Consider the following 27123-nt stretch of genomic DNA (forward strand, 5'->3'; position numbering starts at 1 on the left):
CTTTAGGGAACAATATTTAGGGATTCATATGGAAACTTTTTTTGGACATTGTTTTGCAATGACAAATAATTAAATTGTAGCAGATTTTAAAGCACTAGTGTTCAGCCTAAATAAAAACAGGTGGTGTCTAATTTGTGCTACAAGCATGTTGTAGTACTTTTCTGTCGTTATTCATAGTCTGATGATGATTTTGCTCTTTCTTTGCTTCCTTTCTATTCCGCAGGTTTGCCTCATTCCGAAATCAGCACATGGGACCAACCCAGCAAGTGCCCACATGGCAGGCATGAAGATTCAGCCTGTGGAGGTGGATAAATATGGGAATATCGATGCAGTTCACCTCAAGGCCATGGTACTTGTCTTCTCCTTAGCAGATGGGAGGGGCCGGGATGGGGAGTGCTGGTGGGGATCAGGGACTTGATGGATTATGTAAATGTCTTCTCTTGCATTCTAATGAAAAGTCTGCAGTTCTTCCTTTGACCAGAGTCTCCTCTACCCCTCCCATCACCAACAGGGAGAAATCCCCGTTTTCTAATTCCAGCTTGTGTAAAAAACTGAATGAATTATTCATGGTGGTAGTAAGAGTACTCCTTGCAGAACTGCCTGCCTCTTTCTGCCCAATCTTCCCTCTCCTTCTCGCCTTCCCCACTTAATAATCAAAATGGCAGTCACACTTACACATCTTCGTGTCAGCAATTGTAACACAAATGTCAGCTTTGCAAATATCCATGACTGTGCCAGCCCCATCATGCTGAATTCCTGGCATCATGCAGCTTGGTTTCCACCAACCCCCACTCTCAACCTCCCAACCTCCAGGAAGAAGTTGCTTAGCAACCGTATCTGCTTCCCACCAGCGGACTGGCAGCTGCATCTTAAGCGGGAAGGAAACCAGTGGAATAGCAATGTGATTTTGATGGTGGTGTTATTAGGCATGGAGACTGCGAACGCTGTGCAGTTGCCTTCTAAAGGAAGCTGAAAATCCACAATGCTGCACCTCTCTTCGATCCACCCCTACCCTTCCATTGCTCCACAAAGCTTTTTTCCAACAAGTGTTCCAGGCCAGTAGTTGAAATTATTAAGTCCCTCCATTATAGTAATATAGGACATGACTTCCCTGGCCACCCCCATGTTCTCAAACATGCCTGCTCTGATATGCTGGCCAGGAAAACAAACAGGGACGTGACTTTTATATATGCTTGCCTTCTGTAAAAGGAAAGAATAAAGAAGACTTTTATTTACAGAAACACTCCTTGTGGGAATTCTTTTTTTTTTTTTTTTCAATTCCTGTTCTTTATCTTTTTGTTTGTTTGTTTTGAAATGGAGTCTTACCCTGTCGCCCAGGCTGGAGTGCAGTGGCATGATCTCGGCTCACTGCAACCTCCGCCTCCCGGGTTCAAGCAATTCTCCTGCCTCAGCCTCCTGATTAGCTGGGACTACAGGCGTGTGCCACCATGCCCAGCTACTTTTTGTATTTTTAGTAGAGACAGGGTTTCACCGTGTTGGCCAGGATAGTCTCGATCTCCTGACCTCATGATCCGCCCGCCTCAGCCTCCCAAAGTGCTGAGATTACAGGCGTGAGCTACCACACCTGGCCTCTGTTCTTTATCTTTTTAAATGACAATAGTTGTACATAGTCATGGGGTATATAGTGATGTTTCTATACATAAAATGTATAGAGATCAGATCAGGGTAATCAGCATATCCAACATCTCAAGCATGTATCATTTCTTTGTGTTGAGGGAACGTTCAATATCCTCCTTCTAACTATTCAAAATTATATATTGTTAAATATAGTCATCCTGCAGTGGTATAGAACTCTACAACTTACTCCTCCTATCTAGCTGTAATTTGGGAATTTTAACTTCAGCAGAAGGCAAGGGAAAGGAATGGATATGAGAAGATGAGCAGAGAGATTAACTATGAGAATGGACGCACCTAGAACCGCAAACGTCTGAAATCATTATTGAGATGACTTGAACCAAGGGAAAACCACCTTAGAGAGTTGGGTCCAAAATATCCCAAAATCTTGTGAATAGTCCTTTTGGTCTGGACCATAGAGACCTAGCCTGAAAGGATCTTATTATTTCTTTTTTTCTTTTTTCTTTTTTTTTTTTTTTTGACGCGAAGTCTCTCTCTGTTGTCCGAGCGGGAGTGCAGTGGTGTGATCTTGGCTCACTACAACCTCCACCTCACCGGTTCAAGCAATTGTCCCTGCCTCAGCCTCCTAAGTAGCTGGGATTACAGGCACCTGCCACCATGCTCGGCTAATCTTTGTATTTTTAGTAGAGACGGGGTTTCACCATGTTGGCCAGGCTGGTCTCGAATTCTTGACCTTAGGTGATCTGCCCGCCTCGGCCTCCCAGAGTGCCGGGATTACGGGCATGAGCCACCACACCCAGCCAGGATCTTATTATTTCTTTGGAATGATTTGTGAAGGGAGTAATGGCTGTGGTTTTTTTTATTGCTGTCATTGTACTTTGAGACAGTTCCAGGAAAGTAAAGACTGAGACTTCATCTTTCTTCATCCTTTAAAATGAAAGGTGAGGATTTGGCCAAGAAAGAAACATATCCTCCCTCCATGTCCTTCTCTACCCCTTTTCTTTCACAGGTGGATAAGCACAAGGAGAACCTAGCAGCTATCATGATTACATACCCGTCCACCAATGGGGTGTTTGAAGAGAACATCAGTGACGTGTGTGACCTCATCCATCAACATGGAGGACAGGTCTACCTAGACGGGGCAAATATGAATGCTCAGGTGGGAACTGAAGAGGCCCGCCCTTAGTTCCCACTGAGAAAATGGATATGTGAAAAAAAAAAAAAAATTCTGACTTCTTGAGAGGCTTCCTGCCTGAGGGAACTCAGACCCACGACCTGACCACTGGTGGTTGTTGATCTCTCATGGCCTTGGAAAGCCACTTATCCTGGCATTAGCTTTATCAGCTGTGAAATGGGGGCTCAAAGGGCCCAATCCTGATTACTTGGGGGACAGAGGATCTATGTACTGTGAACCTCTGAAGAAATGCTGTTGGGAGCCCCTGCAGGAGAGGAGTGACACAATCTTTTTGAGACTCTTATTGGTGTTTGCTTTTTTCCTTTTTCTTTCTTTCTTTTTTTCTTTCTTTTTTTAGACGGAGTCTCACTCTGTCGCCAAGGCTGGAGTGCAGTGGTGCGATGTCTGCTCACTGCAACCTCCACCTCATGGGTTCAAGCAATTCTCCTGCCTCAGCCTCCTGAGTAGCTGGGACTACAGGTGCATGCTGCCACACCCAGCTAATTTTTTTAAATTTTTTAATTTTTTTTTTGTATTTTAGTAGAGATGGGGTTTCACTGTGTTGCCCAGGCTGGTCTTGAACTCCTGAGCTCAGGCAATCCACCTGCCTCAGCTTCCCAAAGTGCTAGGATTACAGGTGTGATCCACCACGCCCGACCTCTTTTTTTTTTCCTACCATTTTAGAGCCTTTCTTTGGTTCTCATTCATTTCACAAGTGTAATCCAGAGATTGTCTATTGGTTCTGTAGCATAAATGAATTCTGTACCTTTGGTCACCATCAAAGTTAGTCCTAACACCCAAGTGGTGGGAAGGCTAGTGGGATATCATGCCTGGTATCTGGATCATCTCAGGAAAACTGCAAGCCTTGCTTTCCCTCTCTCAGTTCAGCCTCCTCCCTGGTGCCCCTGCAGCCCCTTCCATCATTGTGCCCAACGGGGCCATTCGGTAACGTGCATCATACTAAAGCCGACCATGCAGGGGAAGGTAGCGCTGCTCAGGGAAGAGTTGCCTATTTCAACAACATGGAGGTTCTGCCCTTTCTTGTGTTAGAGACACTTCTCTCCCGTTGTGGTGTGGATAATTAGGAAGAGACTGTGTATTCAAATCCATATTTTTAAATCTAAATTGGACTAAATGGTCAGTTGCTATTTCCATAGCAACCACAAGCACTCTGCCTATAGGATGCCAGTTTGTGACTACGGAACTGGGCCAGTGTAGAGGACATTTCTGTGAACACCATGGATGTGGCTCTGCCTGCTTTTGCTCTGAGGGGAGAAGGCAGCACTGGCCAGCCATGGCCTTCACACTGGAGGGTGCTTCCAAGCTCTTGACTTTTGCTTTTGGCCCTTGCCTTTGTGGTAGGTGGGAATCTGTCGCCCTGGAGACTTTGGGTCTGATGTCTCGCACCTAAATCTTCACAAGACCTTCTGCATTCCCCACGGAGGAGGTGGTCCTGGCATGGGGCCCATCGGAGTGTAAGTTCTGGGCTGCTGGTTTCAGGATGGCTTTGGAGACAGAATGAAGGAGTGGCCCTAAATAGACTACTCATCCCATCAAAGTCTTCATGTGTTGAGGATACCCTCACTGGTGTAGTGCACTTGTAGGGGCTGGGGGAGGAGCAGCAAAATGGGTGCTTTTAGGGGATTTCCAAAGAAAAGCATAATTAGATTTTATTAACCATAGCATCTGGCCTCACTGAGCTTCCAGTTGCACATAGACAGCAGGCTTATTAACAGAATAATGAATAGAGAACTTTACCTGAGCATACGTATTGTAACTGGAATATTGGCACTAGAAAGTGCCTTTCGGACTTTTGCATTTCCAAGCATTTTTTTTTTCTTTTTTAAAATCAGCTAATGATTCCATTGAAAGTGAATTAGATGTAAGGTGTTGAGATAAGTAACATATAAGTAAGGAAGAAACAAACCTGGTTACTAGAAATAATTGGATGAAGCCAGAGTAGGACTGAAGGAATATTTCTTAGCTGTGGATAACTTTTTACACTGAAATCAAATCATCTTGGGAAAATGATGATGAGAGCAGCTGTTTTCCTGAGCTGCTTCAGTCTCCCAAAAATATGCTAAAGAAGCCAGTTTTCAGAGTTGCTGGAAGCTTGGCCTTCTTACTTTTTTCTTCTTTCTTGTTTTTTTTTTTTTTTTTTTTTTTGGACTACTGTTAAAGTGAGATTCATTTTGATGATGATTATTTCTAGTAAATGTGTGAGCTCTAGTGCTTCAGCTGTCAGGGAGGTGGGGAGAGTGATGTTCATGTCAGTCCATGGGGCATCTTCTCATCAGCCCCTCCCATGTCCATCTTGGGAAAGTGTATAGGGGTGAGGGAGTGGGGCTGGGAGTGGGAGGGAGGGACATGGAACTCCACTGTTCTATGGCTGCCTGCCTCTATCAAGCCCTCCACCACAGTTCTTGGGTGAGCCCTGGGACACTGATGGCTGGTGGACCTCCACCAGAGGAGGAAGGAAGGAAGGATCGCTTCCCGAGCATCTGCCTCCCAGCAGGTGGAGAGTCCCTTCCACTGCCAGAGCTCCTCTGCTGGGAACAAGGCTTTCTGGGAGGGCCCGGAACCTTACCATTAGATTAAACTGAATCGTTTACGTTTTCTGAATTTGCCCTTAAAAAAAAAATACAGGAAGAAACATCTCGCCCCGTTTTTGCCCAATCATCCCGTCATTTCACTAAAGCGGAATGAGGATGCCTGTCCTGTGGGAACCGTCAGTGCGGCCCCATGGGGCTCCAGTTCCATCTTGCCCATTTCCTGGGCTTATATCAAGGTGAGGCCTGGGAGTATGTGCAGGTGGGTGGGGGCGTCAGGTATGCGTGGGGACCGGATACTGCAGACTTCTTGGCTTAAAAACAAATAAATTCATGATGTGAGATGTGGTTCAAAGAATATTGCTGATGGCCTGGGTGGAAGAAACCTTCCTGAAGAGATGAGCTAAAAATCATTGCATCTCTCCTCCATTACACTACTTCTTTTGGGTTCTCAGAGTGGGTTTAACATCAGAGAAACTGAAACATCAGATATATTTTTCCAGACACAGCTAAGTTCCATGAGTCATATGGATGTTCTGGCCGCGTCCTTTGGTTTCCTGCAGGATTTATATAGCCCCTTCCGAGTGAAAAGCAGTGCATGTACTAATTATTCCACTTTGCTGAGATCCTGCTATATATCTCACTTTGCTATATATTTCTTCGGGGGGCCAGAGGAGAAGATGAAAAATAGCAGAAATTTGCTTCTCTGTTTTTTTCCCAGAGCTCTTTGGCCTTTAGGGTTTGTGGCGCTGTGCTCTCTGCGTAATTAGTCAGAGTACAGGCTTCCTTCCTTTGTCTTATTCCAAATAACACCAGGGCCAGAGTTGATTTTCTACAGTTCTTGTTCACACTGCCCTGCCCACCTCCTGGACTGACAAGACTGTGAATAAGAACACTTGTTTGGCTGCTAATTAGAGCAGTCTCCCCAAAGCAGTGCCCCTCTTTAAAGGAAGGGGAGCTCCCGCTGAAACAAAACCCCCAAAACGCAGCTAGGCCAATCATTCCAGAGGACTCTGTGGGGCTGACTGTTTATTTCTGGAACAGCATGGCATTTATGATTCTTCACGAAAAGTTTCTCGGAAGCCGGAACAATTCTGTACCTCAGACACTAACACTTGCTTTTAAAAATGATATTCAAGTTGTTTTGCAAACAACACAAGCAATCAGAATAAAGGTCTGCTTCTTTGTAAGCAGAATTAAATTCCACTTCCCTTTTGATCTCTGGGTTCTGTAAATCTGGGTTATTTGTATGAACATATTTGGGTTGGAGATGACTTCCCACATATAGGAAATAAATGCCCCAAGGTTGGTTTGGCTACATGCCTGGAACACCAGCTGGTGCCTCAGTTTAAAAACTAAATAAATAAAGTAGGTTTTAAGCTGCCCCCTCTGGCCTTGGGCCTTCTCTTATTTCAGGCTGTTATTACTTATCCCCTGGACTCTAGCTTTAGCTGCTTCTCTCCCTGCTGCAATTCCACAGGCGCACCTACAGGACTGCTAGACTCACCCTAGGCACCCACGTATCTCTCGTGGCTTCCTGTTGCTTTACCTGGTTCTCACTAGCCTGCACGAAATCCTTAGGGGATTCTTTCAGAATGCACATGCCTAGGCCCCATTCCAAGGAGAACCAAACTGAGCACATGTAGGGTTGGACTTAAGCCGTCTGCATTTTTAAAAAATCCCCCCATGAGACATAGGTTGAGAGCCAGTGTTTGGCTGGACAAAGTCGAAGTCCTTCCTAGAGAAGTTTTGGGCTTAAAAATGGAGTCACAACTCACCTTGCCCTACATCCACTCCCAGATGACAGTCATGTGCCCTCCCCTTCCACGCCTTCATTTCTGCCATTCTTCTCACCTGGTATACCTTCTCCTTTCTCTTTCCCTATCCAAATTCTACTTATTTCTAAGTTTCTAGCCAAGTTCTGGCTCTTAATCTAGGAAGCCTTCTTTGACCAGCCTGGAGCAATGTGGCCCCTTTTTACTTTGGACCCCCTTAATGATACCAAAGTACTACTGTTGTTTTATTTGGTGCTCTCTCATTCTCTTTACATTAGTTATATATTTAATATATATGCCAACTCCATCACATGTGAGGTACTCTGGGAAGAAAGTAGGCCATAAGAATTGGTGCAGTGTTGATGTGAAGCTCTTTGCAGTGATGATGTGTATCCCTTATGATCACAGGGACTCTTAACTACCAGGACAAGATTGAGCAGTTTTTAAACATAAGCAGCCTCTACTAGGGACAATGAGAAAATAAACCAGACAAAATTGCTTCCGTGGAGATATTGGCCCAGATCCCATCGGATTCCTGGCAATTATCAAGACCTCTCAAATTCACAGTAAACAAACAAAAAAATCACAAAACACATGTAATTTAAGAACAATTCTTTTCTCTCTTTAGATAACACAGTAGTCAGTAGTCAGCTTGCCCTGTTGTAGGCTTTGCTACTACAATAAAGAGCGTAAAACTACTATTAAAAGAAGAAAACAAAAATGCATTACAGGCTTAGAGGGATCTGACAGATATCCTTGTTGGAATTTTCCACTCATCTTTACTCCAGAGTCATGGTGGGCTGCCTTCCTTTGTGGGTGGAGTTTATCTGGGGGTGTCTTTTGGTTGGTGTCTTCACATTCGTGTTTGCCTGTTCAATGGCTAATGGCTCTTTTTCCCTTTGTTGCAGATGATGGGAGGCAAGGGTCTTAAACAAGCCACGGAAACTGCGATATTAAATGCCAACTACATGGCCAAGCGATTAGAAAAACACTACAGAATTCTTTTCAGGGGTGCAAGAGGCAAGTATCAACTTTAATCTATCATTACTTTGGTTTTTTTCTTGGCCAAACTAAGTTTGACCCAGATGCGCTTTTCTGACATGGGCAAGAGACTTCTATTTCTTAGCACATATCAGAAAATAGCATAGAGGTCTTGGAAATAACTCGGGTTTATTTTATTTTATTTTGTTATTTTTGAGATAGAGTCTTGCTCTGTCACCCAGGCTGGAGTCCAGTGGCAGGATCTTGGCTCACTGCAATTTCTGCCTCCCGGGTTCAAGCGATTCTTCTGCCTCAGCCTCCTGAGTAGCTGGGACTACACGTGTGCACCACCACGCCCGGCTAATTTTTATATTTTTAGTAGAGACAGGGTTTCACCATATTGGCCAGGCTGGTCTCGAACTCCTGACCTCAGGTAATCCACCTGTCTCAGCCTCCCAAAGTGCTGGGATTACAGGCGTGAGCCACCACGCCCAGCCATAACACCAGTTTAGTTAACTGTTTAGGGGCATTACTATATGCAGGTTTCTCCTAGGCTCCTAGTCTACACAGCAGCCCAGGTCAATAAAGATTCCACAACACTGAAATGTGTACATAAATACCATGAGCTAATTATTTACAAAGTGCTATGATATGCCTTGAAAGAGTAGAGTAACTCAGACTGGGTAGAGGCAGGATAGAATGGTTGACAGCCCCTTCTTGCTGGAGCCATTTGAGATGGGCCAGGAAGCCAGCGTAGCCGATGAGAGCCTGAGTAAGCAGAGACACAGGAGCAAACCAGAGAAAAGAAAGCTGTCTGGTCTGGAGTGAAGGATGGGATAGGAGAGAGGGAGCAAATGACAATGAGGCTGGAAATGTAGCGTGGGGCCTTGAAGGCCTTGGAAGGCTCTGGACTTCACCCTTGAGCTGGACAATAGCCATTAAAGGTTTTTGAGCAGGGGAGGGTAGGGATTCATGAAGAGACTGTTACAATCATTAAGACAGCGGCAAGGGGGAAACATGCCTTAGAGGTAGCAAGGGGCTGGGGTGGTGGCTCACACCTGCAATCCTGTAATCACACCTGTTATTGAAGGTTAGCTAGCCTCTAGGGCTTACAATAGAGGGAATAATAGGCAGGGGAGCAAAGTCACCCTGGAAGTGATGGGAGGGAACTAAAAACCAGGCATCCTTTTACACATTGGGCTGTGGGCTCAGGACCTAATAGCTGAGTCTTGGAAGTGGTGAGGCCCCAGGAAAGAGTATTGAAGGTGAGAAGCCAGAACAAAACGCCTCAAGTAGATGGCTACATTAAGAGGGAGGCAGAAGTTGGGTGCCTGGTGAGGGGCACTCCACACCTGAGGCAGCTTTAGAACCCTGGCAGTGCTTGGCACAGTGCCCCTCCCTCAACACCCCTGCCTGGCCCTCCTGCTGCCGTGTGGCTCCACCTCCTCCCTGCAGCCTCCACTCCCTCCTCTTGCCCACCCCCGACCCCACCCGGGAGCAGCTGCTCTCCCACTTGGTGTTGTCTGGCTCTGTCCATCTGACTCCAGGGTCCAGGAGAGGGTGGAGGCTGCGCCTGCTTTGTTTCTCTGGCAGTCAACAGACAAATGCACGTGATGACGCATAATAAGGAGAGACCCTGTAAAGAGCGGGTGGCTGATTTAATCTTACTTAAGTTTATTTAGATTTTTTCTACTTTTACTGAGGTATGATTGACATCTGATTTTAAATTATGAGTCTTAAAAGGAACCTTTGTCTATAACAATTAGGAAGCCTTTGGTAGCCTTTGAAAGTAGTTTGGGCACAATGGTGAGGCAGACGCTGGGTGTTTGAAATGGGCTGAGATGTGGATGGAGGTCGGGAAGGAGAGGGGAGAAGGATTCCATGTTTGCAGGAAGTGAAGGAGGAGGGGGCTGCTTCAGTAGGATGTAGTTATATTTTCTTTTTAACTATGAAAACAACATGATTTTAAGCTGTGAGAAGGGAGAGCAAAGATACCTTTGAGAGAAAAACAGATGGGGGAACAAAGTCACCCTGGAAGGGAAAGGCTGGCACTGAGAACCAGGTACAAGTCCTTGCTATGGGCCCAGAGTAAGAGCAGGACAGAGACCAGGACCTGGAGCTTAGATCAGAGAGACAGACGTCAGGAACCAGCCCACCCGCCTGCACCTGGGCAACAGCAACAAAGCGCTTATGGGATCTTGGTTTCTCTGGTCCAGGTGGAATGTACCTCTATAGCTGTGATCTTTAATTTAATGGCTGGTCTTCCCTTATAAATCAGTATCCAAAGGGGTGGTTCCACAGTTTGAAAAAGAATAGGACCAAATAACCAGAAGTGCTGGTTAAAATGCTCCCCAGAGAGCAGAAAACACAGTTGTGGGCAACATGTCTCTAAGCAACACAATAAAATGCTTCTGTGAAGTGGGTACTGAAGAAGTGACAAGAGCTACTAATTAATTCAAATCTAGCTTAGCTCCTGCTCTGTGAAATGTATCCTGCTTGTGTACTGGCTTTAAGGAATAGCTTCAATATTTATTTTGTCAGATTACATAAATAATGTATATATGCTCAACATGGACATTTTGGAAAATAATAAAGCATGACAAAGAAAATGTAAATGGTCCATGGTTCCATCAATCAGTTATAGCCATTACTAATATTTTCTGTATTTCTTCTCCTCTTTGTTTGTACAATTGATCATACTACAGACAGTTTTATTAGTTTGTTGTCCAGGCTGAAGTGCAGTGGTGCCATGGCAGCTCATTGCAATCTTCAGCTCCTGGGCTCAAGTGATCCTCCTAACTCATCCTCCCAAGTAGCTGGGAGCACAGGCATACACCGGCCACACCTGGCTAATTTATTTATATATATATTTTTGTAGAGACGGGGTCTTGCTCCGTTGCCCAGGTTGGTCTTGAATTCCTCTGCTCTAGTGATCCTCCCACCTTGGCCTCCCAAAGTGCTGGGGTTATGGGTGTAAGCCACTGCACCCGGCCTACAAATACAGTTTTTAGCCTATTTTTTAACTGTATATTATGAGCATTTTCCCCTGTCACTAAATATTCTTTGAAAGTGGCACTGTCAATTCCATTGTGTAGATGTGCCATGATTTAGCCAATTGTATAGTTTTTCTTCCCTTTGTTTGCATTTATTACAATGTGGCAGTGAGTATCCTTTGCTTGAAATTTTAAAGAATTTTGCCTGATAATTTCCTTAGGAGAGAGTCATAGAAAAAAATTATTATCTCAGAGGATATAAATGCACTGAAGCTTTTGACATGTATGGCTTCAATTTTTTTCCCAGAAACTTTGTGCCAATTTATCTCACAGTGATAACATATGAGAGTGGCCATCACACGGGGGCCTAGTGAGGACTGAGAACTAGACAGAAGAACAAGAAAACAATATATCATGGCCAATTCGATAGGTGAAAATGACCTTATTGTTTTAGTATATGTAGCCAATGCGCTCACTGTTTCCCTAGTTCTTAGTGCCAGCCTTGTCCATCCAGGGTAACTGTGTTCCCCCATCTGTTCTGCCTACTTCATTCTCCTTCACAGCTGACCCTCTGATTTCACAGCTTCAAATCATGTTATTTCCATATCTTAAAAAGATATATAACTGCATCCTATTGGTTTTTTCCCTAATTGCTTATTTGTTCATATTTTAAACTTCCTCACGTTTAATTTTATTTAGTAGCAGCCGGGTGTGTTGGTTCACACCTGTAATCCAAGCACTTTGGAAGGATGAGGCAGGTTGTCTAAAAGTATGACACTTACATTTAATATATAGTACCTAATAATAATGATAAAGACTATGCCTGCTGGTTTATGTATTTACTACATAATGCTTTTTATCATCATCATTATTATTATTATTATTATTATTATTATTATTATTATTTTTGAGACAGAGTCTCGCTTGGTCGCCCAGGTGGGAGTGCAGTGGTGTGATGTTGGCTCACTGCAACCTCCGCCTCCCAGGTTCAAGCGATTCTCCTGCCTCAGCTTCCCCAGTAGCTGGGACTACAGGTGTTCATCACCACACTTGGCTGATTTTTGTATTTTTAGTAGAGACAGGGTTTCACCATGTTGCCCGGGCTGGTCTCAAACTCCTGACCTCAGGTGATCCTCCCACCTTGGCCTCCCCAAATGCTGGGATTACAGGCGTGAGCCACTGTGTCTGGCCCCCATCATTATTTTAGAGTGTATTCCTTCTACTGTAAAAAAAAAATGTTAACTGTAAAACAGCTTCAGGGCGGTCCTTCAGGAGGTATTCCAGAAGAAGGCATTGTCATCACAGGAGATAGCAGCTCCGTGTGTGTTACTGTCCCTGAACACCTTCCAGAGGACAAGATGTCGGAGGTGGGGCTGGGTGCTGTGGCTCATGCCTGCAATCCCAGCAGTTTGGGAGGCCAAGCCGGGAGGGTTGCTTGAGCCCAGGAGTCTGAGACCAGCCTGGGAAATATCATGAGACCTGTCTCTTCCAAAAAAAGAAAAAAAGAAAAAATTAACCACCATGGTGGTGCACACCTGTAGTCCCAGCTACTTGGAAGGTTGAGGCAGGAGGATTGCTTGAGCCTGGGAAGTTGAGGCTGCAGTGAGTTGTAATGGTGCCACTGCACTCCAGCCTGGGTGACAGAGTGAGACACTGTCTCAAAAAAAAAAGATGAGGTGGTGGAAGACAGTGATATTGAGCATCCTGAATCTGTAGGCCTAGACAAAGGTGTGTGTTTGTGTCTTAGTTTTTAACAAAAAAGTTTAAAAAGTAAAAAGAAATTAAATATAGAAGAAAGCATATAGAATAAGGATATTGAGAAAGAAAATATTTTTGTACAGCTGTACAATGTATTTGTGTTTAAAGTGTTATTACAAAAGAGTCAGAAAGTTTTAAAAAATTTAGTTTATAAAGTAAAAAAGTTACAGTATGCCGGGCATGGTGGCTCACGCCTATAATCCCAGCACTTTGGGAGGCTGAGGCGGGCAGATCACTTGAACTCAGGAGTTCGAGACCAGCCAGGCCAACATGGTGAAACCCCGTCTCTACTAAAAATACAAAAATTAGCCAGGCATGGTGGCGGGCATCTGTAATCCCAGCTACTCGGAAGGCTGAGGCATAATAATCGCTTGAACCCAGGAATAGGAGGCTGCAGTGAGCCGAGATTGCGCCACTGCACTCCAGCCTGGGCAACAGATTGAGACTCTGTCTCAAAAATAAAAAAGTTACAGTAAGCTAAGGTTAATTTATTATTGAAGAAAAAAGTTTTTAAAAATAAATTAATATAGCCTAAGTGTACAGCGTTCACAAAGTCTATGGTAGTATACAGGAATGTCCTAGACCTTCCCGTTCACTCACCACTCACTCACTGACTCATCCAGAGCAACTTCAGTCCTGCAGGCTCCATTCATGGTAAGTGCCCTACACAGATGTACCATTTTTTATGTTTTATGTTGTATTTTTGCTCTGTCTTTTCTATGTTGAGATATGTTTAGATACACAGATTCGGACCATTGTGTTACAATTGCCTACAGTATTCAGTACAGTAGGAGCAAGAGGCTGTACCATGTAGCCTAGGTATATATAGTAGACTTTACCAACTAGTTTATGTAAGTACACCATGCTGTTTGCACAGTGACAAAGTCATCTCACAATGCACTTCTCAGAACTTATTCCCTTCATTAAGTGATGCATGCCTGTATTCTGCTAGAATGAGGAAAGAAAGGAATTACCTCAGGTAAGATGATACTTTTTTTTTTTCTTTTTTTTGAGACAGAGTTTCGCTCTTGTTGCCCAGACTGGATTGCAATGGCGCAATCTCAGCTCACCTCAACCTCTGCCTCCTGGGTTCAAGCGATTCTCCCACCTCAGCCTCCTGAGTAGCTGGGATTACAGGCATGCACCACCATGCCTGGCTAACTTTGTATTTTTAGTAGAGACAGTGTTTCTCCTTGTTGGTCAGGCTGGTCTCAAACTACCGACCTCAGGTGATCCGCCCACCTTGGCCTCCCAAAGTGCTGGGATTACAGGTGTGAGCCATTGCCCCGGCAAGTTGATACATTTTAAAGGAAGAATTGCAAAAATCCACAGCTGTCTACTTTTGTAGGAGGCAAAGGTTTGATCTGAATGGAGTTCCCATTAGTAGGAGGAGATGACTTTGTTAGTATCCCAATGTTTTCTTTATGTTTTAATTTCTTATATGCCTGTCCTTTATTTTTTTTTTTATTTTTATTTTTTTGAGACAGTCTTGCTCTGTCACCCAGGCTAGAGTCCAGTGGTGCAATCTCGGCTCACTGCAACCCCCACCTCCCTGGCTCAAGCAATTCTCCTGCCTCAGCCTCCCACTATGATTACAGGTGCCCGCCACTGCACTCGGCTGATTTTTGTATTTTCAGTATAGACGAGGTTTCGCCATGTTGGCCAGGCTTATCTTGAAATCTTGACCTCAGGTCATCTGCCTTTTTTTTTCCATCAGACAAACAGCAACTTTGCCTGCAAATACCTGTCCCTGCAGAGGTTTCCAGGTGGCCCTTGCTGTATGGGTGGGCAGGGGCCTCGGGCTGGGCCCTCACATCCTTGGCTCACAAGTGACCCTGCTCAGTCCCACTTACCTGACCTCATTCTCAGGGAAACCTCATTCTCGCTTGAACTACAGGGAAACAGCCAGGAGGTTTGATTCTGTTAGTCATGTTCTGTGGATTTCAGCTAAAAGGCTTGACCAAGCATTGATTGCCCAGCAGAGCTTTCCAGAGTAGTTACCCAGTGAGTTCATTTATTCCTCGGCAGCCACCTTGAGGATGGGGGATAAGTAAGGTCTGGTCCCTTCTCTCAAGGAGGGTTTTGAGAAGCCCTATTTTTTCACAGCACACTCCCATATTGTTCTTACCCTCAGAAGACAATGAACATATGGGGGCGGTGGTTCCCACTTAGATAGCCACCCAACGTTTACCTTGCTTTTCCTTCATCCCACCCCCTCCTGTCCTCCTTGCCCCTTTCACGTGGTACCTTCTCAGCTGTAGTCACTGTTAGGTCCAGCAGAAACACCTACTCTGTTAACACGAAAAGCTGGTGCTGAGTGGTTTATTCAGTTTCCACTTGATATCGCCCCAACATTGCCCTATAGCAGGTTTGTGTGCCCTAAAAGCTGCAAAGAACATCTTAGGATCTGGCTTCTGACAGCCACCAAGTTGAAATTTCATCCCTTTCAGGGCTCACATAGAGATGGAGAGAGATGCTGGAATTCCACTGCAGTTTCTATTTGAACGCAGCAGAGTATGGATTTAGAAACTGACATCTGAACGTCATTTAGAAAATGGAGCTCTTCGTAAACCTCTTGGCTATGGTGGCGGCCTCTTCAGATGGCACTGTAGTACTAGCAGTGCTGCGCTGGGCTTGGCTTGCTGGTGCCTTTCAGCTGTTACTGAGCCTCTGCTTGGAAGACTCTCCTCTTGCGCTGCCAGCAAGAGTGCCTCCTCCCCCACTGTGTCCCTCCCCTCCTCCCCTCCCTGCTGTCTGGTGTCATTCCGAGCAGTGAGCTTCCATTAGCCTATTAGCCTTCGTCCTCCAATCACTGTCACAATCAGGGCATTTTGTTTTGTTTAAGAGACGGTCTTGCTTTATTACCCAGGCTGGAGTACAGTCACATTATCATAGCTCACTGCAGCCTCAACCTCCTGGGATCAAGCGATTCTCCCACCTCAGCCTCCCAAGTAGCTGGAACTACAGATGTCTGCCACACACCTGGCTAATTTTTAAATATTTTGTAGGATAGGGTCTTGCTTTGTTGCCCAGGCTGGTCTCCAACTCCCAAGCTCAAGCAATCCTCAGCTGAGCATTTAAGAGTCCTGGTATTAATAGTTGATAAAAACTTAGTCTAATGATTTTCCCCTTGAACATTCCACTTACTATTCTGTTTCAGCATTTTTTTCCTATGTTTACCTACCCATGAATAGGATTTTCTACCTCTTTTTTTTTTTTTTTTTTTTTGAGAAAAGGTCTCACTCCGTCACCCAGGCTGGAATGCAGTGATGTGATCTCGGCTCACTGCAGCCTTGACCTCCTGGGCTCAAATGATTCTCCCACCTCAGCCTTACACGTAGCTGGTGCTACAGGCAGGCACAACTGCACCTAGCTAATTTTTTGGTTTTTTTTTTAGAAACAAGCTCTCACTATGCTGCCCAGGCTGGTCTCAAACTCCTGAGCTCAAGCGATCTTCCTGCCTCGGTCTCCTGAAATGCTGGGATTACAAGTGTGAGCTACCATGCCCTGCTGAATTTTCTGCTTTTGAATCATACTCCTTACAATTTATTCCCCATCATTGTTAGAAAGCATGTTTTGGCTGGGCGCACTCCCTCATGGCCTGTAATCCCAGCACTTTGGGAGGCTGAGGTAGGGGGATCACTTGAGCCCAGGAGTTTGAGACCAGCCTAGCCATAGTGAGACCCCATCTCTACAAAAAATACAAAAATTAGCTGGGCATGTGGTGCACACCTGTAGTCCCAGCTACTCTCAGGAGGCTGAACTGAGAGGATTGCTTGGGCCCAGGAGGTCAAGGCTGCAGTGAGCTGTGATGGCACTACTGCACTCCAGCCTGAGTGACGGAGCACTCAACCATGTCTCAGTTTCTTTTTTCCTGGAGACAGAGTCTTGCTCTGTCGCCAGGCTGGAGTGCAGTGGCATGATCTTGGCTCACTGCAACCTCCGACTCCTGGGTTCAAGCAATTCTCCTGTCTAAGCCTCCCAAGTAGCTGGGACTACAGGCATGCGCCACCACGCCCAGCTAATTTTTGTATTTTTAGTAGAGATGGGGTTTCACCACGTTGGCCAGGATGGTCTTGATCTCTGGACCTCGTGATCCGCCCGCCTCGGCCTCGCAAAGTGCTGGGATTACAGGCTTGAGCCACCGCGCCTGGCCCCTATTTCAATGTTTTTGAAGTTTTTTTTTTTTTTCTTCAAGCGTGGTTTAAAAATATGCAGTTTCAGTATATTCAGAGTCTTAACGCTCTTTATAGTTTTATTTTCAAACAAAACCACTTCTTTTTTTTGAGATGAAATCTCGCTTTGTCTCCCAGGCTGGAGTGCAGTGGTGCCATCTCGGCTCACTGCAACCACCACCTTCCAGGTTCAAGCAATTCTCTCACTCAGTCTCCCGAGTAGCTGGAACTACAGGCACCTGCCCCTACACCTGGCTAATTTTTGTAATTTTTTTTTTCGTAGAGACAGGGTTTCACCATGTCGGCCAGGCTGGTTTTGAACTCCTGACCTCAAGTGATTTGCCTGCCTCAGCCTCCCAACGTTCTGGGACTACAGGTGTGAGCCAATGAGCCCAGCTCCACCTCTTTCATGTTTATTCATTCTATAAGAAGCACAGCAGTTCGTAGACTGTCTTCAGGGGCTATTAATTACTGGAGCTATTCTTCACAGGCTTGAGAAGTTATGCTTGCTCTGAGTCTCTGTAAGTGGATTCATTTTTGCTGAGAGTGAGGAAAGTGGGTTAAGAAGAAGGAGTACATCATTATCTCATGAGTAGATACTTTCCTGGAAGGAAATTCATCAGTTGGTGGACCGTGGAATTTGGGAAGCCCCGGAGGAATATTGGTCTATTTATTAAAACGCTGACTTAATGGTTTATTCCTGATGATGGTTGTGTGGTCAGTAGCTCATTCTGGGGAGCTACTGGCAGCCTGGACCTAGAGAAGAAGCCTGTTTATGAACTACAGGTCGAATATCCCTAATCTGAAAATCTAAAACTTTTTCTAAAAATTTGTATTTATTTTTTTGAGACAGGGTCTTGCCCCTATTACCCAGGCTGGAGTGCAGTCGTGTGATCGCGGCTCACTGCAGCCTCGACTTCCCAGGCTCAGCTGATTCTATTTTTAGTAGGGATAGGGTTTTGCCATGTTGCCCTGGCTGGTCTGGAACTCCTGATCTAAAACGATCTGCCCACCTCAGCCTCCCAAAGTGCTGGGATTACCAGCATGAGTCACTGTGCCTGGCCTGAAAATCCAAAACTTTTGGGTGCCCACATGAGGCTCAAATAAAGATCTGTAATTTCAAATAAGGGATATGTCATTGGTAGAACAAAGTGAACTGGGTCGCACAGACTTTGGCCTCATTAACTCCTTGTTACTTACGGTATATTGTTTGACGTCGCGTATTTCTAAGTCTTTGTTTGCAGCCTGAAACCAAAACATCAAAAGGTCCTTCAAAGAAACATAAAATTCTATATGTGTCTTATGGATATATGTTTAATATATCCATACCTATATATACGGAAAAGTAATTATTTGATGTTAAGGGTAAAGTTGCTGAAAAGTGTCAATGGCTCTAGAAATATTTTGTATAAAAGGATCAGGACTATACAACACATTTAACTGTTGCAAGTAGATTTTATGTCCGCAGAATAGAAATAATCTCATCCCCAGACACCTCCGGTCATATGTTCAGTAATGCCCCCCACCTGCCATTAGCCATAATCAGGTTCACAGGTGTGTAGTGAGCTGAAGATAAGACACATCGGCACAGTGTGCTAAACATTTTTATTTGTAATAAGACTAAATGAAACCTTTATTGCCAATAATAAACTTACCCAGTGCCCATGGCTTCTTGGTCCTTGCTGATCAACACATAAAAAGCTGATGCACTTATTCATTAAATTACTTATTCATTTGTTTGGGTAAAACAATAAGCTGATGCTAATCTTGGGCTGAAACAACTTTCCTGAACAGGTTATGTGGGTCATGAATTTATTTTGGACACGAGACCCTTCAAAAAATCTGCAAATATTGAGGCTGTGGATGTGGCCAAGAGACTCCAGGATTATGGTAAGTGGCTTTTGACATTCATGCCGCCGCCCATGCTGGCTGTGGACCACTTCCTAAAGCACAAATGGAAAATGCAGGCACCACAGTAAACTGATCTGGGGGATAAATGGGGAGCTCAGGGTTCTTGGCAACCTCCAAAATAATAGAGAAAAAAGTTTCCTTATGACTGCACTGGTCCTGCCCTTCAGAAGATATTAAAATATGCATCTTGAATCCATTAACAGCCAAGAAAAGTGTTTAAGATTAAAATTAAAACCCCTTTGAGTTGCAGTGAGTGTAGTGGTAAAGGAGACAGAGCAAGTAACCCATCGAAGTGGTAGAGACAAATGGCATTGGAGTTTTATAGCCACCTCTGTCATGGCATAGCTGTTTCAGCTGCTTCTAGAAATGAAGAAATAAGTGTAGTAGTTTTCACAAAGAAAATGCAACTTTCTTTGAAGCATTTTGAAAGACACGGACACTTTACCTGTGCATTAGTGGGTGTTCATTCAGCTCAGCTCACTACATTTTCCTAGTGAACAATGTTATTAATATTATAATATTAAGACCATATTACTTTTTTGGGGGTTGGGGAGACAGAGTCTCACTTTGTCACCCAGGCTGGAGTGCAGTGATGTGATCTCAGCTCACTGCAACCTCCACCTCCTGGGTTCAAGTGATTCTCATGCCTCAGCCTCCCACATAGCTGGGACTACAGGTGCACACCACCATACCCAGCTATTTTTTTATATTTTTAGTAGAGATGGGGTTTCACCATGTTGGCCAGGCTGGTCTCAGTCTCCTGAGCTCAGGCAATCCACCCACCTCGGCCTCCGAAAGTGCTGGGATTACAGGTGTGAGCCAGCACGCCCAGCCAATATTACTATTATAATAATATGAAAATGATAATAATATCAAGGATCTTTTGATTCTCAGAAAGGCTAAGTTGGGGAGAACATTGCCATTCAATGGATATGGAGTCCTATCTGAGTTTTAATGACTTGTTTTGGGAAAAAAAGAAAAAATCTTTTAAATTTAATAGTTTCACTACTGCATCATAATGGGAATCCCATGTGTGTGACTCACTCCTCTCTTGAATGAATGATCTTATTATGCAGTTACACTGATAATAGATGGGAAAGCCAGAGAAAGGCTTCATTAATGAAATTACCAATCCCATCCTCAAGATCTCTGCTTGGCAACTCTTGTAACCTGACAGTAGAACTCCTTTCCCCTGACAGCCTCCCGGCTAGCGACTGGGTAATGGCCGACTCAGGAAAACACACTCACTTTGTGGATGCCTTGCCTACTTCACACATCTAACTGCAACAGCATTTGCAAGGAGAGAGAGGAGGGGCTCACAGGGAGGTGGTAACTGAAGTTACCACCCAGTGTTTCTGAATCATGTTGTCTCCTGACCTCAATGTTGTTTTGAAGATTGATAGAACCGTTTCCACACTTGTCCAAAAGCCCAGAATTGTCCAGGTGCCTGGCACATAGCAGGCACTCAACACATAGTGTTAATAAATGAGAGACCAAATGAATAGCTAAGTCAAAAAACAATGAACATGACAACACAGTTTCCAGGTCTTAAGCATAACTGCTGAATGTGAATTTTTAAGGAAGAGTAATCTGTGTATTTAACACGCAGCTTCTGTATGAGTCTTTTCAGGCAATTTTGGGGCATACTGCCTTACCCAGCAGTTCCAGGCTAATTAGCAGACCAATTATCAGAATCACCTGGCATGTTTTATGACTCATAGATTTTTGGACCCTACCTTGGACTTCCTGAATCAGGGTCCAGATGCAGGAATTTTTTTTGCAAGAACTTCTCAGGTGGTTCAAAATATGGGGACCACTACAGCAGGATATGTTGGAGTGAATTTGCTCACACATGGAATTAAGGGCAGACGTGATAGGTAATCAGCTTGTTCTCTTAAAAAAAAAAATCCCTGTCTGGTTTGAGTGACAAAGGTGTATACATTTACCAAAACTCATTAAATGGTACAGTTAGGATTTGTGCATTTCACTGTAAGTTTTATCACAAAAATATGTGAACAGATACTGAATTCTAGTCATGATATATATGCTGAAGGGTTTAAGAGTGAAGTGTACTAATGACTGCAGTGTACTTTGAAATGCATCAGAAAGTAAGAGGGATGGCTGGATGAGTAGATGTGATAAAGCAAACAACAGCATTGTAGAATCTAGGTGGTGGGTATATGGGTGCTCACCTACAGTCCTTTCAACTCATCTGGATGTTAGTGGTTTTTTTTTAATGGAGACAAGGTCTTACTCTGTCACCCAGGCTGGAGTGCAGTGTTGTGATCTTGACTTACTGCAGGCTCACCTCCTGGATTCAAGTGATCCTCCCACCTCAGCTTTCTAAGTAGCTGGGACTACAGGCACATACCACCACACCCAGCTAATTTTTGTATTTTTTGTAGAGACGGGGTTTTGCCATGTTGCCCAGGCAGGTCTCAAACTCCTGGGCTTAAGCAATCCACTGGCCTTGGCCTCCCAAAGTGCTGGGATTATAGGTGTGTGAGCCACAGCGCCTGGCCTGAACATTTTTAAATAAAATGTTGGTAGAGAAATGTTTGAAATCATGCAGATGTGACTTTAAAGTACTCCACGTAATAATGATGCTCATCAGAATTTGAGAACCACTGCACATTGGGGCAAGATTAGTTCAGAGGTGTATCAACCTGGAAGTTGTTCTTCAGCTTTTAAAAGTTTCATAGGCCTGGTGTGGTGACTCATGCCTGTTATTTCTGCATATTGGGAGGCAGAGACAGGCAGATCGCTTGAGCTCGGTAGCCTGGACAACATGGTGAAACTCTGTCTATGCAACAACAACAAAATTAGCTGGGCATGGTGGCGTGCACCTGTAGTCTCAGCTACTTGGAAGGCTTAGGTGGGAGGATCACTTGAGCCCAGGAGGTTGAGGCTGCAGTGAGCCGTGAGTGTGCCAGTGCACTCTAGCCTGAGCGATACAGCAAGACCCTGTCTCCAAAAAAAAAAAAAAAAAAAAAAAAAAAAAAAAAAAAATGCTTTATAGAAAAAATACAAGAAATGGAAAATGTTGTTTTTGATTTTTGTCCTGGAAATCTATCTCTTGACTACGTATCTTGTTGCACTGCCTTACATGTGAAAACTGTTGGAAACAGAAACACACTGAGCCTGTCTTCAATGTAAAGGCAAAGGCTTTCCACATACTGGCCAAACTTCAGTTTCCTTATCATACAAAATGGGGACGATAAGATTTGCTCCAGAGTCTTTAACGCTTGTTATCTCATTATTTAACTTTTGATAAGCTATAATATTTTTATTTCTCTTAATTGCACGTAATACATGATAATTACTGAAAGATTCTAAAATACAATCGAAGTGAAATACAAATCCCAGTCTCACTTTCTGGCCATATTTAGAGTTAACATTTTATGTTTTCTTCAAGGCATCTTCCCTCATAAAATACACATATGCTATATAAGTACTTTGTCCTTTTATTTATATATAGAAATGGGATATCATTATGTGGCTTGCTTTTTTCACTTCATATTTTTGCATGTTTAGCCAGTTTAACACATTTACGTACTTTTGAATGGTTGTCTATTTACTGTATAGGTGCTCTGTAAAATTTGCTTATCTGATCCCCCGTTGTTGGATATTAGGTTGTTCCCTAAATTTTTCTTCTATAAACAGCACTGAGATGAGTCCCCAAATACATACATTTGCAAATGTATCTGATGATTTTCTTAGGATAAAATATAAGAAGGGATACGAACTTTTCTTCCAAACTGGGTAGGCCACTGACCTTCAGTGAGGCAAGTTCTCCTGTCTCCCTTTGCAGGATTTCACGCCCCTACCATGTCCTGGCCTGTGGCAGGGACCCTCATGGTGGAGCCCACTGAGTCGGAGGACAAGGCAGAGCTGGACAGATTCTGTGATGCCATGATCAGCATTCGGCAGGAAATTGCTGACATTGAGGAGGGCCGCGTCGACCCCAGGGTCAATCCGCTGAAGGTGCGTAGGCCCTGGAACATTGCTTGAAATGTTCCTTAAACTAGAAAATGATGTCTGGACAGTGTACCAGCAACTCCCGAACTCTCAGCTGAGGATGATACTCTTCCCTAGAATAAGGTAATTCTTCTGGGAAGATGCAGTTGTTACTTTGAAGTTTCCATCGTCTTGAACAGCATAGCAGTTACTCAAGGATGATGTAGTTGTGGAAGCTGTCCACAGCTGTCTAGTTGGAGAATTTGTAACATTCTGCATCTCTGTTTGATGTACTGTAGTGAGATTATGGCATAAATAAAATTTACACATTCACATCACAAAGTCTGTACAAGCACACATTCTTATATTAGAGCAGTTATCTCTGAGAAAACTGGATTGACATTTGGACTGGATGTTACAATGTTTATGCCCCATGTTGGGGAAAAGTTGGTTGGGCATTACTCTGCCGCTTCCAAAACATGTTAATTTTACATCTGGTCAGAGTCCTAAGTTTCTTGTTAGTCCAGATATTAAGCTGGAAGATCAGGAGTGGAGAATACCATGAAGGCTGTGGTTGTGTCTTCATGGCTATAAGCCAGAGAACAAGTCTGATATGACTGCAGCAGCTGGGGCAGGTTCCCAAACTGCCTACCTGTAGGAGAGGGCAGGGACCAGTGACTTGCAGAAGGCAGGCACCTCTCTAGAGGTGAGTTCACAGAGTCATGGAGGCATACAAGATGATTATGCTTACCACCGTTTATTACTCTTTTCTCTCTGAAGACACCTGGCTTCTTTCAGGATTTAGGCTATTTTTTTAAATGGCAATAAACATTTCAAAGAGCATAATAGTGAGTTATAATACAAGTGGATAATACCACTCATATGATGATATCAGATTTTAAAATGAGCCAAATTATGCTATATGCAGTTTATTAACATATGCAGTAATAGTATAAAAGCATGATGAGAATGGTAAACACCAAATTCAGAAGAGTGGTTAGCACTGGGACGGGGATATACAGGCAGCACCAAACGTGTAGGTAATTTTTTCTAAAAGATGAAGCAAATATGACAGAATGCTCATTAGACTTTGCTGGGTGGTAGATGTGATGATTATTACCATAACGTTCTGATATTTAAAATATTTCACAATTACAAATCACATTGTACCCCCCTAAATTGAAAGAAAACAACAGCTTTCTCTGCCTGGGCTCCTGTCAGAAGATTGACGGTTGAGGTGCAGGGTGGGAGGAGAAGAGAGTGTATTGCTCTGACCCCTCCTCTGTCCGTGTCTCTGTCTCAGATGTCTCCACACTCCCTGACCTGCGTTACATCTTCCCACTGGGACCGGCCTTATTCCAGAGAGGTGGCAGCATTCCCACTCGTAAGTTCTCTGAATCTGAATGTGCCAGCTGGGAAGGCACGGGCCAGCTCCTATCCTGAGGGGTGTACGCTCTTAGCCTCATGATTACAGAAACCATATGTGGGGCACCTTGTGAAATAAGGGTCTTGAAGAGGAATGAGGAGCAAAGAAATTGGCTTTCAGAGGCGAGGTCACACAGTATCAACCACAGATCTGGGAACCCATAGGGAACAGAGTGGGGGAAAACTGAATACGAGTCCTGCCCAGTGGACCAATGTGTTTCCCTCCACTGTGGGACAGGGAGATGGCGCCCAATGCAACCTTCCTTTCCTTTCTGATTCTTCTATGGAGAAGGTTCTGTGTAGTCTGTTTGAGTGAGGTAGGGAGAAGGCTAAAAATGTGCCAAATTATGCTATGTGCTGTTTATGGATCTGTGCAGTAATAGTATAAAAACATAATGAGAATGGTAAATCCTGTATTCATTGGAGAGGAGAGGAAACAAAATGATGCTTTTTTTTCTTTTTTTTTTTGAGACGGAGTCTCGCTCTGTTGCCCAGGCTGGAGTGCAGTGGCATGATCCTGGGTTCATGCCATTCTCCTACCTCAGCCTCCCGCTGGGACTACAGGCGCCTGCCACCATGCCCGGGTAATTTTTTGTATTTTTAGTAGAGACGGGGTTTCACTGTGTTAGCCAGGAAGGTCTTGATCTCCTGAACTCGTGATCCACCCACCCCGGCCTCCCAAAGTGCTGGGATTACAGGCGTGAGCCATCGCCCCCAGCTGATGCTTTTTTTTTAATCGTTCAAATTTTTATTTTAATACACAGCATGAGAAATTAACTTTTTTTTTTTTTCTTTTTTGAGATAGAGTTTTACTCTTGTTGTCCAGGCTGGAGTGCAATGGCACAATCTCGGCTCACCACAACCTCTGCCTCCCAGGTTAAAGCGATTCTCCTACCTTAGCCTCCCAAGTAACTGGGATTACAGGCATGTGCCACCATGCCTGGCTAATTTTGCATTTTTAGTAGAGATGGGGTTTCTCCATGTCGATCAGGCTGGTCTCGAACCTCTGACCTCAGCTGATCTGCCTGCCTTGGCCTCCCAAAGTGCTGGGATTAAAGGCTCGAGCCACTGCGTCCAGCCGAGAAATTAACTTTTAAATCAACTGAATTGTATGGAAAATGACGTGGCAAATAAATTAGACCTATGTTAAAAGAGAAGGTCAGCTAAATATCCAAACTAAAGGATATAATGGGCAGATAAACATAGATTCCAAAGTCTTCTTTAAGCAGTTGAAGTCTTTCAAACACAACTTTGCTATAAACTGGTCCAGATATCAACAGCACATAGGGATGCTTAACAGGGGTGGTGATCAGGGACACGCCTCCTGGGAAGTGCCTCTTTTTTTTAAATGGTAATGTAGGGTTGGATTTTAGGTTCTCAGAATATTTGCTGGGCTGATGGTGTCATAGGTTGTGGGACTAGCATTGCCACCTCCTTTTCTCTAAGAGAAACCTCTCAGAACATCTCAGAGCATTTCCATCTTCTGTCCTTTGCAGCCCTTCGTGAAACCAGAGAACAAATTCTGGCCAACGATTGCCCGGATTGATGACATATATGGAGATCAGCACCTGGTTTGTACCTGCCCACCCATGGAAGTTTATGAGTCTCCATTTTCTGAACAAAAGAGGGCGTCCTCTTAGTCCTGTCTCCCTAAGTTTAAAGGACTGATTTGATGCCTCTCCCTAGAGCATTTGATAAGCAAGAAAGATTTCATCTCCCACCCCAGCCTCAAGTAGGAGTTTTATATAATGTGTATATCTCTGTAATCTCTGTCAAGGTAAATGTAAATACAGTAGCTGGAAGGAGTCGAAGCTGATGGTTGGAAGACGGATTTGCTTTGGTATTCTGCTTCCACATGTGCCAGCTGCCTGGATTGGGAGCCATTTTGTGTTTTGCGTAGAAAGTTTTAGGAACTTTAACTTTTAATGTGGCAAGTTTGCAGATGTCATAGAGGCTATCCTGGAGACTTAATAGACATTTTTTTGTTCCAAAAGAGTCCATGTGGACTGTGCCATCTGTGGGAAATCCCAGGGCAAATGTTTACATTTTGTATACCCTGAAGAACTCACTTTTCCTCTAATATGCCTAATCTGTAATCACATTTCTGAGTGTTTTCCTCTTTTTCTGTGTGAGGTTTTTTTTTAAATCTGCATTAGTATTCTAATAAAAGCATTTTGATTGGAAGAATGCCTTTCTCTTGGTGTACTTTATAGTTTTACCACCATTACACCCTAGATTCAGTGGGAGCTGAAGGGCAATGAGAACACCCAACCCAATAGCCATTGTTACATCATCAGTTTTGCCTTCGACTGGCTGAAGAAACAGTTGTCTTGGTCAACAGTGAAAACCACTTTGACCCTTTTTGTTGGAACTGAGTTAGAGTGCATGTAACTGTACTCCAGCTATGGAAGTTCAATCAAATAGCAATTTATCTTTTCTCATTTAAGTCCAGAGGTAATAAGCCAAGCACTGGTGCTCCTTCAGTTTTCCCGCTCTGCCTTCCTTTGCATAAAGTTTTCATCCGCATGGTCTCAAGAAGGCTGTTGCATTTCCAGGCATCACATACCCATTCTAGTTAGGATTAAAAGGGAAGAGCAAAGGCCAGGCGCGGTGGCTCATGCCTGTAATCCCAGCACTTTGGGAGGCTGAGGCAGGACGATCACCTGAGGTCAGGAGTTGGAGACCAGCCTGGCCGACATGGTGAAACCCCATCTCTACTAAAAATACAAAAAATTAGCTGGGCATGGTGGTGCATACCTGTAGTCCCAGCTACTTGGGAGGCCGAGGTGGGAGAATTGCTTGAACCTGGGAGGCAGAGGTTGCAGTGAG

General features: G+C 44.1%; 1 protein-coding gene across 3 annotated transcripts in view; it reads left to right on the forward strand.

Annotated features, from left to right (window-relative positions):
- The window catches only part of GLDC (glycine decarboxylase), a 108752-nt gene extending 82271 nt beyond the window's left edge, over window positions 1-26481 (forward strand). For 2 of the 3 annotated variants that reach the window (XM_001143144.8, XM_054658664.2), the window contains 9 exons: window positions 224-349; window positions 2606-2755; window positions 4133-4245; window positions 5417-5558; window positions 8003-8114; window positions 18796-18891; window positions 22724-22896; window positions 24173-24253; window positions 25791-26481. In XM_001143144.8, coding sequence (XP_001143144.1) covers window positions 224-349; window positions 2606-2755; window positions 4133-4245; window positions 5417-5558; window positions 8003-8114; window positions 18796-18891; window positions 22724-22896; window positions 24173-24253; window positions 25791-25934 — 1137 coding nt within the window. In that variant the 3' untranslated portion in view covers window positions 25935-26481. Of the gene's footprint in view, window positions 1-223; window positions 350-2605; window positions 2756-4132; window positions 4246-5416; window positions 5559-8002; window positions 8115-15276; window positions 16319-18795; window positions 18892-22723; window positions 22897-24172; window positions 24254-25790 lie in introns of all 3 variants that reach the window. The other variant, XR_010148783.1, reaches the window with a different exon arrangement.
- The last annotated feature ends 642 nt before the right edge of the window (window positions 26482-27123 follow it).

Source organism: Pan troglodytes, chromosome 11 (assembly GCF_028858775.2).
Source record: "Pan troglodytes isolate AG18354 chromosome 11, NHGRI_mPanTro3-v2.0_pri, whole genome shotgun sequence".
Classification (NCBI taxonomy): domain Eukaryota; kingdom Metazoa; phylum Chordata; class Mammalia; order Primates; family Hominidae; genus Pan; species Pan troglodytes.